Source organism: Macaca nemestrina, chromosome 8, assembly GCF_043159975.1.
Source record: "Macaca nemestrina isolate mMacNem1 chromosome 8, mMacNem.hap1, whole genome shotgun sequence".
Classification (NCBI taxonomy): Eukaryota; Metazoa; Chordata; class Mammalia; order Primates; family Cercopithecidae; genus Macaca; species Macaca nemestrina.
This window is the reverse complement of record NC_092132.1, coordinates 74,587,731-74,600,330: the sequence shown is the minus strand read 5'-3', so window position 1 is coordinate 74,600,330 and position 12,600 is coordinate 74,587,731. Positions and strand designations below refer to the sequence as shown.

The 12,600-nt window shown below is 36.4% G+C and overlaps 1 protein-coding gene across 7 annotated transcripts in view; it reads left to right on the top strand.

The window, feature by feature from the left end:
* The window catches only part of LOC105483600 (XK related 9), a 170,194-nt gene that overhangs the window by 114,417 nt on the left and 43,177 nt on the right, over window positions 1–12,600 (top strand). For 4 of the 7 annotated variants that reach the window (XM_071068126.1, XM_011744546.3, XM_011744547.2 and 1 more), the window contains one exon: window positions 5,121–9,496. In XM_071068126.1, the coding sequence (XP_070924227.1) occupies window positions 5,121–5,749 (629 nt within the window). In that variant the 3' untranslated portion in view covers window positions 5,750–9,496. Of the gene's footprint in view, window positions 1–5,120; window positions 9,502–12,600 lie in introns of those variants that run through there. The other 3 variants (XR_011606952.1, XM_071068127.1, XM_011744554.2) reach the window with 2 other exon arrangements.

Genomic DNA, 12,600 nt, shown 5'->3' with positions numbered 1-12,600 from the left:
ATTTTTCTCTCTCCAGTCCCCATTTTTATGAAAAACAAATGAAAATAGAACTAATTTGTTTACAAAATGAACTTTAGTCTTATTGTAATTGGCCTGATTATTGCATACAGTGCAGCAAGATTATTTTTCACATAGGCTTTTTAAAATTGGCTTTGGTGGAACTCTGTTCCATAGGGAATCTCAGATAAGATTTTTTTAAAGCCGAGCCCAGCCATGGGCTTGTACCTCAAATACCTATGAGCTGGGAAAATTCCTCTCCTCTTGAGGTCCCAGGATAACTTGGGGCTCCTAAGCCTGTTAGAAAGTGACATTCTTTACTTACCACAGGTCAGGAACCTTGTACAGGGACTGTGTAGACAGAGTATGAGGCCAGATTTCCCTAGGGGCTGTTATTGGCTCTATAAGTCAACCTTGATTATTTAAAGAAAGTATGCCATTCCAGTCAAAATCTTGGTAAAATAACCAGTTTCTCCAATTGTGTCCTGTTGAAAACAGATTCTTATTGCACTTATGCAAATAACTATACTGCCATAAGTTGAGAATACTCACAAATAGTTTCCAAATTCTGGATAAATTAGGTAGAGAAACAAATATGCTCCAAATTTTGTTCATAGGAATATATTTTACTAAATTGTTAAAAGCTGTAAATAGCTCAAAAGTTTTCTTGGCTCTGGAAACAAAAAGGATCAGCAATGTTTTATGCAAAAAAGTCAGAAAAAGATTACTTTAGTCTTCTAATAGTTCAGTTAACTCCTGTTCTGCTTGATATTCATGAATATTTCAGCTCTCCATGGGAGTCTTGGAAGTTTTTTCTCTTTATTCTAATGTCATAATCCCCAAAGTTATAAGAAACTTGCATTCAAGAGCACCTGTCAATGTTTTATAGCTGATTAGGAAACCACCATTTAAAGAGGATCAAAATAAGGCAACAATTGCCTATGGATGACAAAAAATCTTAAGGCAGCCATAGTTAAAGACACAATTGACAAGAAAATGTGTTACCTCTGTGGCACACAATAATTTAACATAATTATAATTCTTAATGATATCATATACTAAGTCATATCAGAAGTGTAGAAGTTTCACATAATTTTGGAGCATATACCTATAACACATTTACACAAATATAGCCCAAAGAAAGCCAAATACCATTTTAAATTTGACAGTGCTTCCTGTATGATTTTTATACCAAATAAGCCAACACATCATTTTTGGACTTCAGGGGACCTAATGTCTAAAGGATTAATTAGGTCAGAAAGTGACATACTTTATAATTTGATTTTGGAAAGTTTGTCAGATATCAAAGGCATAAAACACTGGATATCACAAAATGGGATCACAGTTTATTTACTTATCCGAGGTGGTAACTCAAAAAAAATATTTTTAAAGCAAAACCTTTACTCTGATAGAAGAGTTTTAGTTTTCCAAACAAGACCCAATGGAGATAGCAAGAGGCCAACTAATATCTTGTCCTTCCTCCCCCTTTTTCCCTGCCATTTACCCAAAGGGGCAAAAAACCCCCTTTCATTATCTTTTAATATTACATACAAATCTTTTTCAAATGAGAAAACCAAATTTCATGTTTGCATTAGTGCATCTTCAATGTTAAGGCTAGTTTTTTAAATAAAATATTATAAATTATATAGTTTAAATTAGTTTGACCATAAGGTAATATTTTTATAAACTTTTTTAGAACCCTTTACAGTTTTCTCCATAGAGCTCTTTTTTTTCTAAAGAAAAATTCTTTTAAATTTCTTGTTACCAGACTCTAGCCAGAAGAGCCAATATTTCTGGCTTTTGAATTCTACCAAAGTAACTTTCCACATGAAATTAATAACTTTTAACTAAGGTTATAACTTAACCATGGATGCATAAAGTGTTTTAAAGAGATGGTAAGCATTTTTTTAAAAAAGAAGATTTATAATCTCCCCAAGGATAGTTCAGAGAAAGGAAAATTCAAGACAGGAAATCAGAAGTGATTGTTGAGGGGAAAAAAACCTTAATATGTGGCAAAGTTACACACATAATAAACTAGAGAGAAATTATTCCAGAAGCCAAGAATTGAATCTGGACTACCATTGTCAAAAAACAAAGCCTTAGCTACTGAGCTACACGGCATTGAGCAGTTTCTATTCCTCTTCCCAGAAGAAGTCTAGAGCAGTCAATTTCAAGCTTGCAAAGGCTCTTGATTGCTTAAGATAATTTTAGGGCTATGATATGAACCGTAAAATTTCTGTCCTCTGGATGGCAGAAACCAAGGGAAAGTATCCCCACATGGTTGCAAGGTTTAAGTTCTTAAGGACACAAAACAAGATAGAGAAATTTCATCCAATATTGGTTTCAGGGACCCACAGCAAAGTTTGTAAATGACCAGCCTGCTGGGGCTGGCTTGAAAAGCAGCCTTATAGGGGCCCTAAACCCTCATTGTATCCTGTGATACCTATTACAGAATAACACAGAAAGACAAATTCTTAGCACACAGCACACCAGATTTGCTACAGCCTAAGGCTAGTTTCACAAATCCTTTATCAATCAGACTCATGCAGAGGAGACAAATAGTGATGTCTACCATTTACATACACACATAGAGAAGGAGCGAGAAAGAGACCAGAAACTTGGCTGGTAAGAATTTCATATGCTTTTTTTTTTTTTTGCTGGCATACCAGGTTTCCAGGTTCCTTTTCTCTGCAGCTTCCAGAAGAATGGAGCAACTTTTGATGATCCTGCTTGATGTGCCATAGCTGTGGGGTTCCAGCCACTTTACAAAAGCCACTTTTTCTGTCTTATGGAATCATAGACAAAAGATTCTCAATTTTGCAAGATGTTGCCTAATGGGCTGCATGGGGAACCGAATTAACATTTTCCATTCTAGCAAAATACACATAACAAAACAGACACCAGTCACCTCATTCAGCATCCAATATCAACCTGTCAAAGCTCAAACTTTCTCCTGTTGGTCCCCTGTTGACTTTGATCTACTCTAGGTGGGGAAGGATGACCTCTGAATGGTAATTCACAACGGGTGGTCTCTGGGCAAGGTGAAGAGTGGATAGTCACCCTGAGACAGGCCTGTTGAGCATTCTTTCAGGCTCATGGAATGTAACCAGACAAGGAAAGTTCTCTGAGTTAGGACTGTGGAACTTCTGTAGACAATTCCTTCTGAGATCCCCTCCACATGTACAAACATACGCTAAGACAAGAAGGACAGAAGGCCTTCCAAATCAGATTCCTAATCAAGAACTCCAAGAGTATCTCATCCAAACTATCCTCCTATTCTCAGTCTGAGAAATCTCCCTGAAATCTTCCTGATTGAGGAGAAGTCTCCTGAACCAAGACTTCCTACTAGTTAGGGAGAGCCAACCATGACTCCCCAGGAGCTGAACCAAGACAGACACCCCCCAGTGGAGCTATAGACAAACCAAGACCCCCGAAGGAGCTGAATTGAGATAGACATCCCATGGTGGAGCTACAAACAGATACGCCACAATGGGGCTGTGGACAGACACCCTATCATGGGGCTACAGAACCATTTGGGAGAAGGAAGGAGGCATTGGCAGTGCCTAGGATACTCACCAAACCAGACACCTTGTAATGGGGTTACAGCTACAGACACTCTGCCATGGAGCCATAGATACCCTGTGAGGGGGCTACAGTAATGGGATGTCTTACCAGGACTATTTCTTTATTATAGTTAAATCCATGCACATTGGGTGGGCAGCACTGCCAAGAGTAGCAGAGTCAGCCCCCAGTCCAAGAGAACTAGGCAGCCACTTGGGCTGGCCTCTGGATCCATTGCCAGAGTGGGACTACTGAACCATGTGCTGGTAGTCACAAGGGCATTGCTGGATGAGGCCCCAGATTTGTAACCACCCAGTGGGTTCACCTTGCCGCTGTGTGGACAGAACCAATTTATCATGATGGGAATTACAATAGAGAAAGAGTAATTCATGCAGAGCCTTCTTTGCAGTAGACTGGAGTTTTATTGTTACTCACATCAGTCTCCAATAAAGTTTGACTAATGAGGTACAGTGGTGTATGCTAAAACCAAGAGAGCATGCAAATGCATTTGTAAAGGTCCTGTCCTAATTTTCTTCATCAATAGATAAATTTTTGTAAGTCTGCCTTTCAATCATATTATATAGAAAGTGGTAGGCCAGGTAGGCCAGGTGCAGTGGCTCATGCCTGTAATCCCAGCACTTTGGGAGGCTGAACTGGGTGGATCATTTGAGGTCAAGAGTTCAAGACCAGCTTGGCCAACATGATGAAACCCCATCTGTACTAAAAATACAAAAATTAGCTGGGTGTGGTGGTGTGGGCCTGTAGTCCCAGCTACTTAGGAGGCTGAGGCAGATGAATTACTTGAACCTGTGAAGTGGAGGTCGATATTGCACCACTGCACTCCAGCCATGGTGACAGAGTGAGACTCCATCTCAAAAAGAAGGAAAGAAAGAAACAAAGTGGCAATTAACTTACTTTTCTGTTATTTGTTGAGAAAAAATGGGGTGGAGATGTAAATCCTACAGAAATTTGTAAGTTTTAGAACATACTCATTCACTTGTTTCAATATCTTCAGGATATGGGAAGTTGGGCTTGTTTAATATCTCGTATTAAATTTTCTGTTTAACCCTCTTTCTCTCTCTCTACCCCTCCTCTTCTCCTTCCCTTACCCCTGCTTGAAGCTATTATCTTTTAGTGAATTGGGTGTATGCCTAAAATCACGGTCAAAAAACCTAGAAAAACTAGGATTATAAGTGTAGTCTCTTAACTCACAGAGCATATCAGTTGCTCAATAAAATTTTTCCCATGAATTAAAAAAAATCATAATAAAGCAGTCTAATATAGTAGATAAATCTATCCATTTTGGAATCAGGTTCAAATCTCAGTTCCGCAACTTGCTAGCTTCGCAGCTTGGGTCAAGCAGTGTATCTCTCCAAGCCTCAGTTCCCTCATATGTAATATATGATGTATTAATGTCTACTTCAGAAGATTAGATGAGATGAGTACAGTACCTGACGTGTTTGTGGGTGTGTGTATGTAGATATAGCATGTATGGGATATAGTAATTTAATATTTTATTATTATTCCTATAACAATATCTTTTTTATTTTTTTGTTTTGTAGATGCGGCTACCATGGTCTCTTGCTGTGCTATTTCTTGGTCAACTGTTGATTATCAAGTAGCTTTAAGAAAATCCTTACCTGACAAGAAGCTTCTTAATGGATTATGTCCCAAAATCACATATCTCTTTTACAAGTTTTTTACATTATTATCGTGGATGCTCAGTGTTGTACTTCTACTATTCTTAAATGTTAAGATTGCTTTATTTATGTTGTTATTTCTTTGGTTGTTAGGTGTAATATGGGCATTTAAAAAGAACACCCAGTTTTGTACTTCTGTAAGTATGGAATTCTTATATAGGATTGTTGTTGGATTCATTCTTATCTTTACGTTTTTTAATATTAAGGGACAGAATACCAAGTGTCCAATGTCTTGTTATTATATTGTTAGGGTACTGGGCACTTTGGGCATATTGATTGTATTCTGGGTTTGCCCTCTCACTATTTTTAATTCAGACTATTTTATACCTATCAGTATCACTATAGTTCTTACTCTTCTTCTTGGAATTCTTTTTCTTATTGTTTATTATGGGACTTTTCACCCCAACAGAAGTGAAGAAACAAAATGTGATGAAATTGATGGAAAACCAGTTCTAAGAGAATGTAGAATGAGATATTTCCTAATGGAATAAGCTATTCATTTATGATATATATTTTCTTATATTTTATTTCATTGGTTAGTAAAGAAAATGTGTATTATGTGAGTGTATTGTCTCTTATTTTTGCCACTTTTAATTTGAAATTAATTCTGTGAAATAGGAGGTACATAGTAGTATTTTATTTTTAAAATTAATTTCTCATTTGGTTTTGAAGATCTTGGGTACTCAGATATCTTTCTGCTGCCTGGTAGAGCTGCCATCTTGAGCCTGAAATGTAAGAAATGGTCTGGTTTTCATAATGAGAAGGCTGGAATTGAGCTTCCTTCCTATTTTTCTTCCTTGTTCCTGAACTAATACTACTGTACCTGTTGTGGAGGACTGCAAAGGGAAGAGAAAAGCAGAACACTTTATGATTTTTTCCTTTATTGTCTTCAGTGCATATATTTGCAGTTGGGGACAGGTTGAGTAGAGGAAAAGGGAAGGAAGGGTAAGAAGAAAACAAATTTTTAGCACCTGCTATGCTTTCATCCATGAAATCTCCAATTCATAAGTACAAAAGAGAATTGGTATGCATTTGAGAGGTTTGACATTTCATTATTTACTGATTTCCTAGCTTGTCTGAATTAACGCACTCTTAACATAATTATATTATTCCTATTTGTGCTAGAATAGTTGTATCTAAGTCATATTTTTAAATTGTTTTTATTTCTAAAAAATTATGGTAAAAACATATACAGTTTACCATCTTAATCACTTTTGCATGTACAGTTCACCAGTGTTAACTGTATTCACCTCGTGCAACAGATCTCAAGAACTTTTTCATCTTGTAAAGCTAAGACTCTCTATTTATTGAACAAATGCCCATTTCCTCCTTTCCCAAGTCCCTGGCAACCACAATTATAATTTTTCGTTTCTATGAGTCTGACTACTTTAGATACCTTATTGCTATGGTTTGAATGTGCCCCCAAAATTTCATGTGTTTGAAACTTAATCTCCAAATATGTATGTTGATGGCATTTGGAAATGGTGGGGACTTTGGGCAGTATTTAAGATTAGATTAGATAAGGTTATCAGGATGGGTTCCCCATGATGGGACTGGTGGTTTTATAGGAAAAGGAAGAGAGACCTGAGCTAGCACACTCTTGCCCTCACTATTTGATGCCTTCTGCCATGTTATGATACAACAAAGAGGCCCTCACCAGATGCCAGTGCTATGCTCTTGGCCTTCCCAGGCTCTAAAACCATGAGTAAAGTAAACTTTTCTTTATAAATTACCCAGTCCCTGGTATTCAGGAGAAAACACACTAAGACACATATAAGTGTAGTCATATTGTATTTGTCTTTTGTTACTGGGCTATTTCATTGAGTATAATGTCTCTGAGCTTCATATTTTAGCATGTGACAAGATTTACTTTTTTTTTTTTAAGGCTGAATAGTGTTCCATTGTATGTATGTGCCACATTTTCTTTATCCATTCATTCATTGATGAATGGATTGATGAATGGATATTTGGGTTGCTTCCACCTCTTGACTATTGTGAATAGTGCAACAGTGAACTTGGATTTACAAATACTTCTTTGAGATTCTGCTTTCAGTTCTTTTGGATATATACTCAGAAATGGGATTACTTGATCACATGGTAATCTGTTTTAAATCCTATTCAGAAGTAGGATTTCTTGATCATATGCTAGTTGTGTTGAGGAACCTTCATACTGTTTCCATAATGGCTGCACTATTTTACAATCCCACCGATAGTGCATAAATGCCCCAGTTTCTCTATGTCCTCACCAACACATGTTGTATTCTGTTTTTTTTTTTCTTTTGATAATGGTCACCCTAATGAATATGAGATGATATTTCTTTGTAGTTTTGATTTGGATTTCTTTAATGATTGGTGACGTTAAGCATCTTTTTATGTGCTTATTGGCCATTCATATATCTTCTTTGAGAACTGTCTACTTCTAAGAGTATGTAAATAATTTCTATAACTGGACAACAACAAAAAAGCCTAAATAACCTGATTAAAACTGGGCAAAAACTCAGTAATATGTCCCCTATACTACTCTTTGAGAAAGTTAATCAGTGTGAACCATATACTCTTGTAGGAGGCAGGAAATCTTTGGTTTACCTTGGGCACATAATTCTTGTATAATTACATAGCTCCCTGTTTCTGCATGTTTGATGTATATGTTTGCATGTATGTTTGTGGGGTGAAGGTGAGAAAAGAAGTTAAGCTGCTTGGTCTCCATTGATTGCCTTTTCTCTTGAGTATGGGTTACATTTTCACGTTTGCTCATATGGCTACTATTTTTGAATTGTGTCCTTGATGGTATGACTGATACATTTTAGATCCTCTTGATTATTTTTGTTCTTCAGAGGAACATTTTTTTTTTCTTTTCAGCAGGCAGTAACTTGAACTTTAAGCTCTGAACTCTAAACAATCTTTATTTAACCTTCAGTGGGCTGCATAGGGTGTTCCCTTATATGCATAGTTCAAGGTCAGCCTAAAATTAGGGCAGAATTAATATATGAAGTGAGACTTCCTTTCTGTTGGTTCTATTTTTCTCCTAGATTTTCCACCTCATTTTTCAGCAGTTGTGGTCATCGCATACTACATTCTCTGGGCCTTAAAACCACTAAAACTGTAGGTTTTTAAATTTGGATTTTGTGTAGTTGATGTGCTGAGTGGGGTCTGCTCTGACTCAGTGCCATTCCTTCTTCCAGATGTCGACCACTCTCCAGTGTCTGCTTGCTTTTTTTTTGCTGTCAAGTGCTTTCAGGTAATTGTCAGTATTTTGTCCAGAGTTCATAGTGGTTATTTGTGAGAGGATTTGTGCAATAAGAGATATACCCACCTTCTTATTAATCTATAACATTTTCAGTAATCTTTCTGTAATATTTGCCAGTCTTTCTGCCAGCATTTTGGGAGGCTGAGGCAGGTGGATCATCTGATATCAGGAGTTCAAGACCACCCTGGCCAACATGGTGAAACCCCATCTCTACTAAAAATACAAAAATTAGCCCGGCTACCTCTAATCCCAGCTACTTGGGAGGCTGAGGAAGGAGAATCACTCGAACTTGGGAGGCAGAAGCTGCAGCGAGCAGAGATCATGCCATTATACTCCAGCCTGGGTGACAGAGCGAGACTTCACCTCAAAAGTAAAATCTTTCTGTAATATTTACTTGGACAAGATGTATAAAGCTTTTTAAATTTAACATTTAGTTCTCTCTCATCTCTAATGACCCTGATAAAAACTGCAATATAGATATTATTATCATCACTACCCTTTAACTGGGAGAACCAAGGTTCATAGAGTTTAAATAATTTGCCAAAGTTCACACAGATCAAATCTCAGGATTTTTCACCTCAAATCCAGTTTATTTTTTGTGAAACCATGCTGTCTTTATCTGATGAATAGGTTACCTAGAGCTATGCTAAGTTATGCATGATTTAAAAATTATTATTTTTGTGATAGAGTCTTGCTCTGTCACCCAGGCTGGAGTGCAGTGGTGTGATCGTGGCTCACCACAACCTCAACCTCCTGGGTTCAAGTGATTCTGGTGCTTCAGTCACCCAGGTAGCTGGGACTACAGGTGTGCACCACCATACCTGGCTAATTTTTGTATTTTTAGTAGAGATTGGGTTTTGCCATGTTGGCCAGGCTGGTCTTAAACTCTTGGCCTCAAGTGATCCACCTGCTTTGGCCTCCCAAAGTGCTGGGATTACAGGCATGAGTTACCATGCCAGGCCTAAATTATTTATTTGCCTATGATATAATTTTTAAAAACGTTTAGCCTACATATTTTCCAGCTTTAGCTCAAGGTAGAGCTGGAATTGTGTCTCTGTTAGCTTGAACAATCCCGTTAACAATATATGTAATGGGAAAAAGGGTAGGAAATAATATATTATACATCTACTAAGGAGTTCGAATGCTAAGTATCCCACAGAAACATAGATTAAGTATTCATTCCATCCAACAAACGTTTTCTTATTGGTTTTATAGCCAAGAAATAAAGGGGAAGATCCTGGTCAGATGTTTTGGCTAAATAGTAAGCTTTTAAAATGAACTTTTAATATAGAACGAACTTAATTTTATCCTCTTATGTTCTATATGGTTCGGTCATGGCTTTACAACACTTAAATTTCCACAACTAAATTATGAGATTTTTCTAGATTATTATGTGCATATAAGTAAAAAAGCAGAAAAATAATTATGAGCAATATTTTCATAAAAGAACACTCATATGCACCTATATACATTCATATCTTCAAATATGAATACTATCCTCATAGACTAGTGGTTCTCAACCTTTAGTGTGCATCAGAATCACCTGGAGTGCTTATTGAAACACATTGCTGGTCCCTATCCCGAGTTTCTTTTTAGCAGGCATTAGGTAAGACTTGAAATATGCATGTTTAAAAAAGTTCCCGGATGTTGCTGATGCTGGTGTTCTCCCCTCCCGTCTTTGAGAATTCCCGTTGACTTTTGAAGGCTATCAGTTAATAACTAGTTTCAAAACAGCCACTAGAGGGCAGTGGAACCACAGAGAAATTGGACGTGCTGCTTAATTTGTTCCCTGGTTTATATGATCAACTATATATTGCTGCAAGCCAGGAGAACACCAAAGCCAAACATAATTTCTAGCACAATATCTTGATGCTCATTTCCAATTGTAAATCTTGTCCTTGTAATTGTGGGGGTCAGAGATATATAATACGTCTCTAACTCTGCTGGCTGATGCCCCACTTAATGATTATAATAAATTCAAAGTTGGACTTTTCTAGGTGAGCATTTGCACATATACATAGTAGTCTTTGGAGTTAACATGAACCATTTGTGGTTTCCGAAAGAGGCTATATTTTGCTATTAGATCTAGTTTGTTATAGAGATGATTATGTAGTTAAATGGTATCCTTCGTTTTAAGATTTGTGCCTTTTATTTTGTGAAAGTGGGACTTAAGTACTTTTAAAAAATGTTAAACAGAATATAATACATAATTATATGTTATATACAGTAAAATAAACAGCATGTAGTATATAATTATATTCCATAAAGAATATGATTATACATTCATATCTTCAAATATGAATACTATGCTTCTCATAGACTAGTGGTTCTCAACCTTTAGTGTGCCTCAGAATCACCTGAAGTGCTTATTGAAACAGAATAAAGAATGTAGACTATAAAGAATATAATTATATATAATATAAAATATAATTATATATAAAACATAAAGTAAAATATATTATAAATGTGTTATATACAAATATATAATAAAATGTATAAAATATAATATATAAAATATAATTATATATTTTAATTATATTCTTCATGGAATATAAAGATCACAGAGTATAGGGAATTTGCAGTTTCTTTCTTTTAGATATATTGCTTTGATAGTAGGAAAGGACTAGAGGAAAATGAAAAGATGTAGTTTGCAGAAATGTTGTATTTTCTTTTTGCCTAGACTGGTACAGAACTTGAAAGTTTCTTCACTGCTGCTGTTGCTGCACTTTAAAAACTCTTTCTTGATAGTGCTACGGTTTGAATGTTTGTCCTCTTCAAAACTCATTCTTAAACTTAATCCCCAATGTGGCAGTACTGAGAGGTGGGGCCGGTTTTTTTTTTTTTTTTTTTTTTCCCAGATTCAGGAGTATATGTGCAGATTTGTTACATGGGTATATTGTGTGATGCTGAGGTTTTAGTGTCTATTGATCCCATTGTCCAAGTAGTAAACATAGTACCTGATAGGTAAATTTTCAACGCTTGCCCTCCTCCCTGTCTTCTCCCTTTTGGAATCCAGTGTTTATTGTTCCCATCTCTGTGTCCATGTGTACCCATTGTTTAGCTCCCACTGATAAGTGAGAACATGTGGTTTTCTGTTTCTGTGTTAATTCACTTAGGATAATGGCCTCCAGCTATCTATATTTCTACAGAGGACATGATTTTGTTCTTTTTTATGGCTGTGTAGTATTCTGTGGTGTGTATTTACCACATTTTCTTTATTCAGTCCACCATTGATAAACACTTGGGTTGATGCCATGTCTTTGTTATTGTGAATAGTGCTGAGATAAACATGAGTGCAGGTGACTTTTTGGTAGAATGGCTTATTTTCCTTTGGATATGTACCCAGTAATGGGATTGCTGGGTTGAATGGTAATTCTATTTTTAGTTCTTTGAGAAATCTCCAAACTGCTTTCCACAGAGGATTGGGTCATGAAGGCACTGCCTCATGAATGGATTTATCCATTCATGGATTAGTGGATTAATAGGTTAATACATTAATGGGTTATCATGGGAGTGATACTGGTGACTTTATAAGAAGTAGAAGAGAGACCTGAGCTAGCATAGTCAGCACCCTTCCTATGGGATGCCTGTATGGCCTTGAGACTCTGCAGAGAGTTCCCACCGTCTATAAGGACCTCACCAGATGTGGCCCCTTGACCTTAGACTTCCCAGCCTCCTGAACTGTGAGAAGTAATTAGTTTCTTTATAAATTACCCAGTTTCAGGTATTCTGTTTTAATCAACAGAAAACAGATTAAGATAGATAAGTAGAGTCTTAGACACCTTTCTGAGTAGTCTTAATTCTTAGCTTGAGGCAACAATTACTTTCAATTGCAATGTAGAAATTTTTATTTGAAGTCCAAAGACTAGAGTTTGATTCCTAGATTTGACATTATTTTTTGGATGATGAGTCATTTAAGTCCCAGTTTCTGCATATGTAAAATAAGAATTACATATTTAATAATAATAATAATGTCTCCAAGGACTGTTGTGAAAAATCAGTGAGATACTGTATGTGATGGTGTTTTGCAGACTGTTACTATCCCTGAAATTTTATGTTTTTGATATTCTTTCACCAATATAGTATTATTGAACT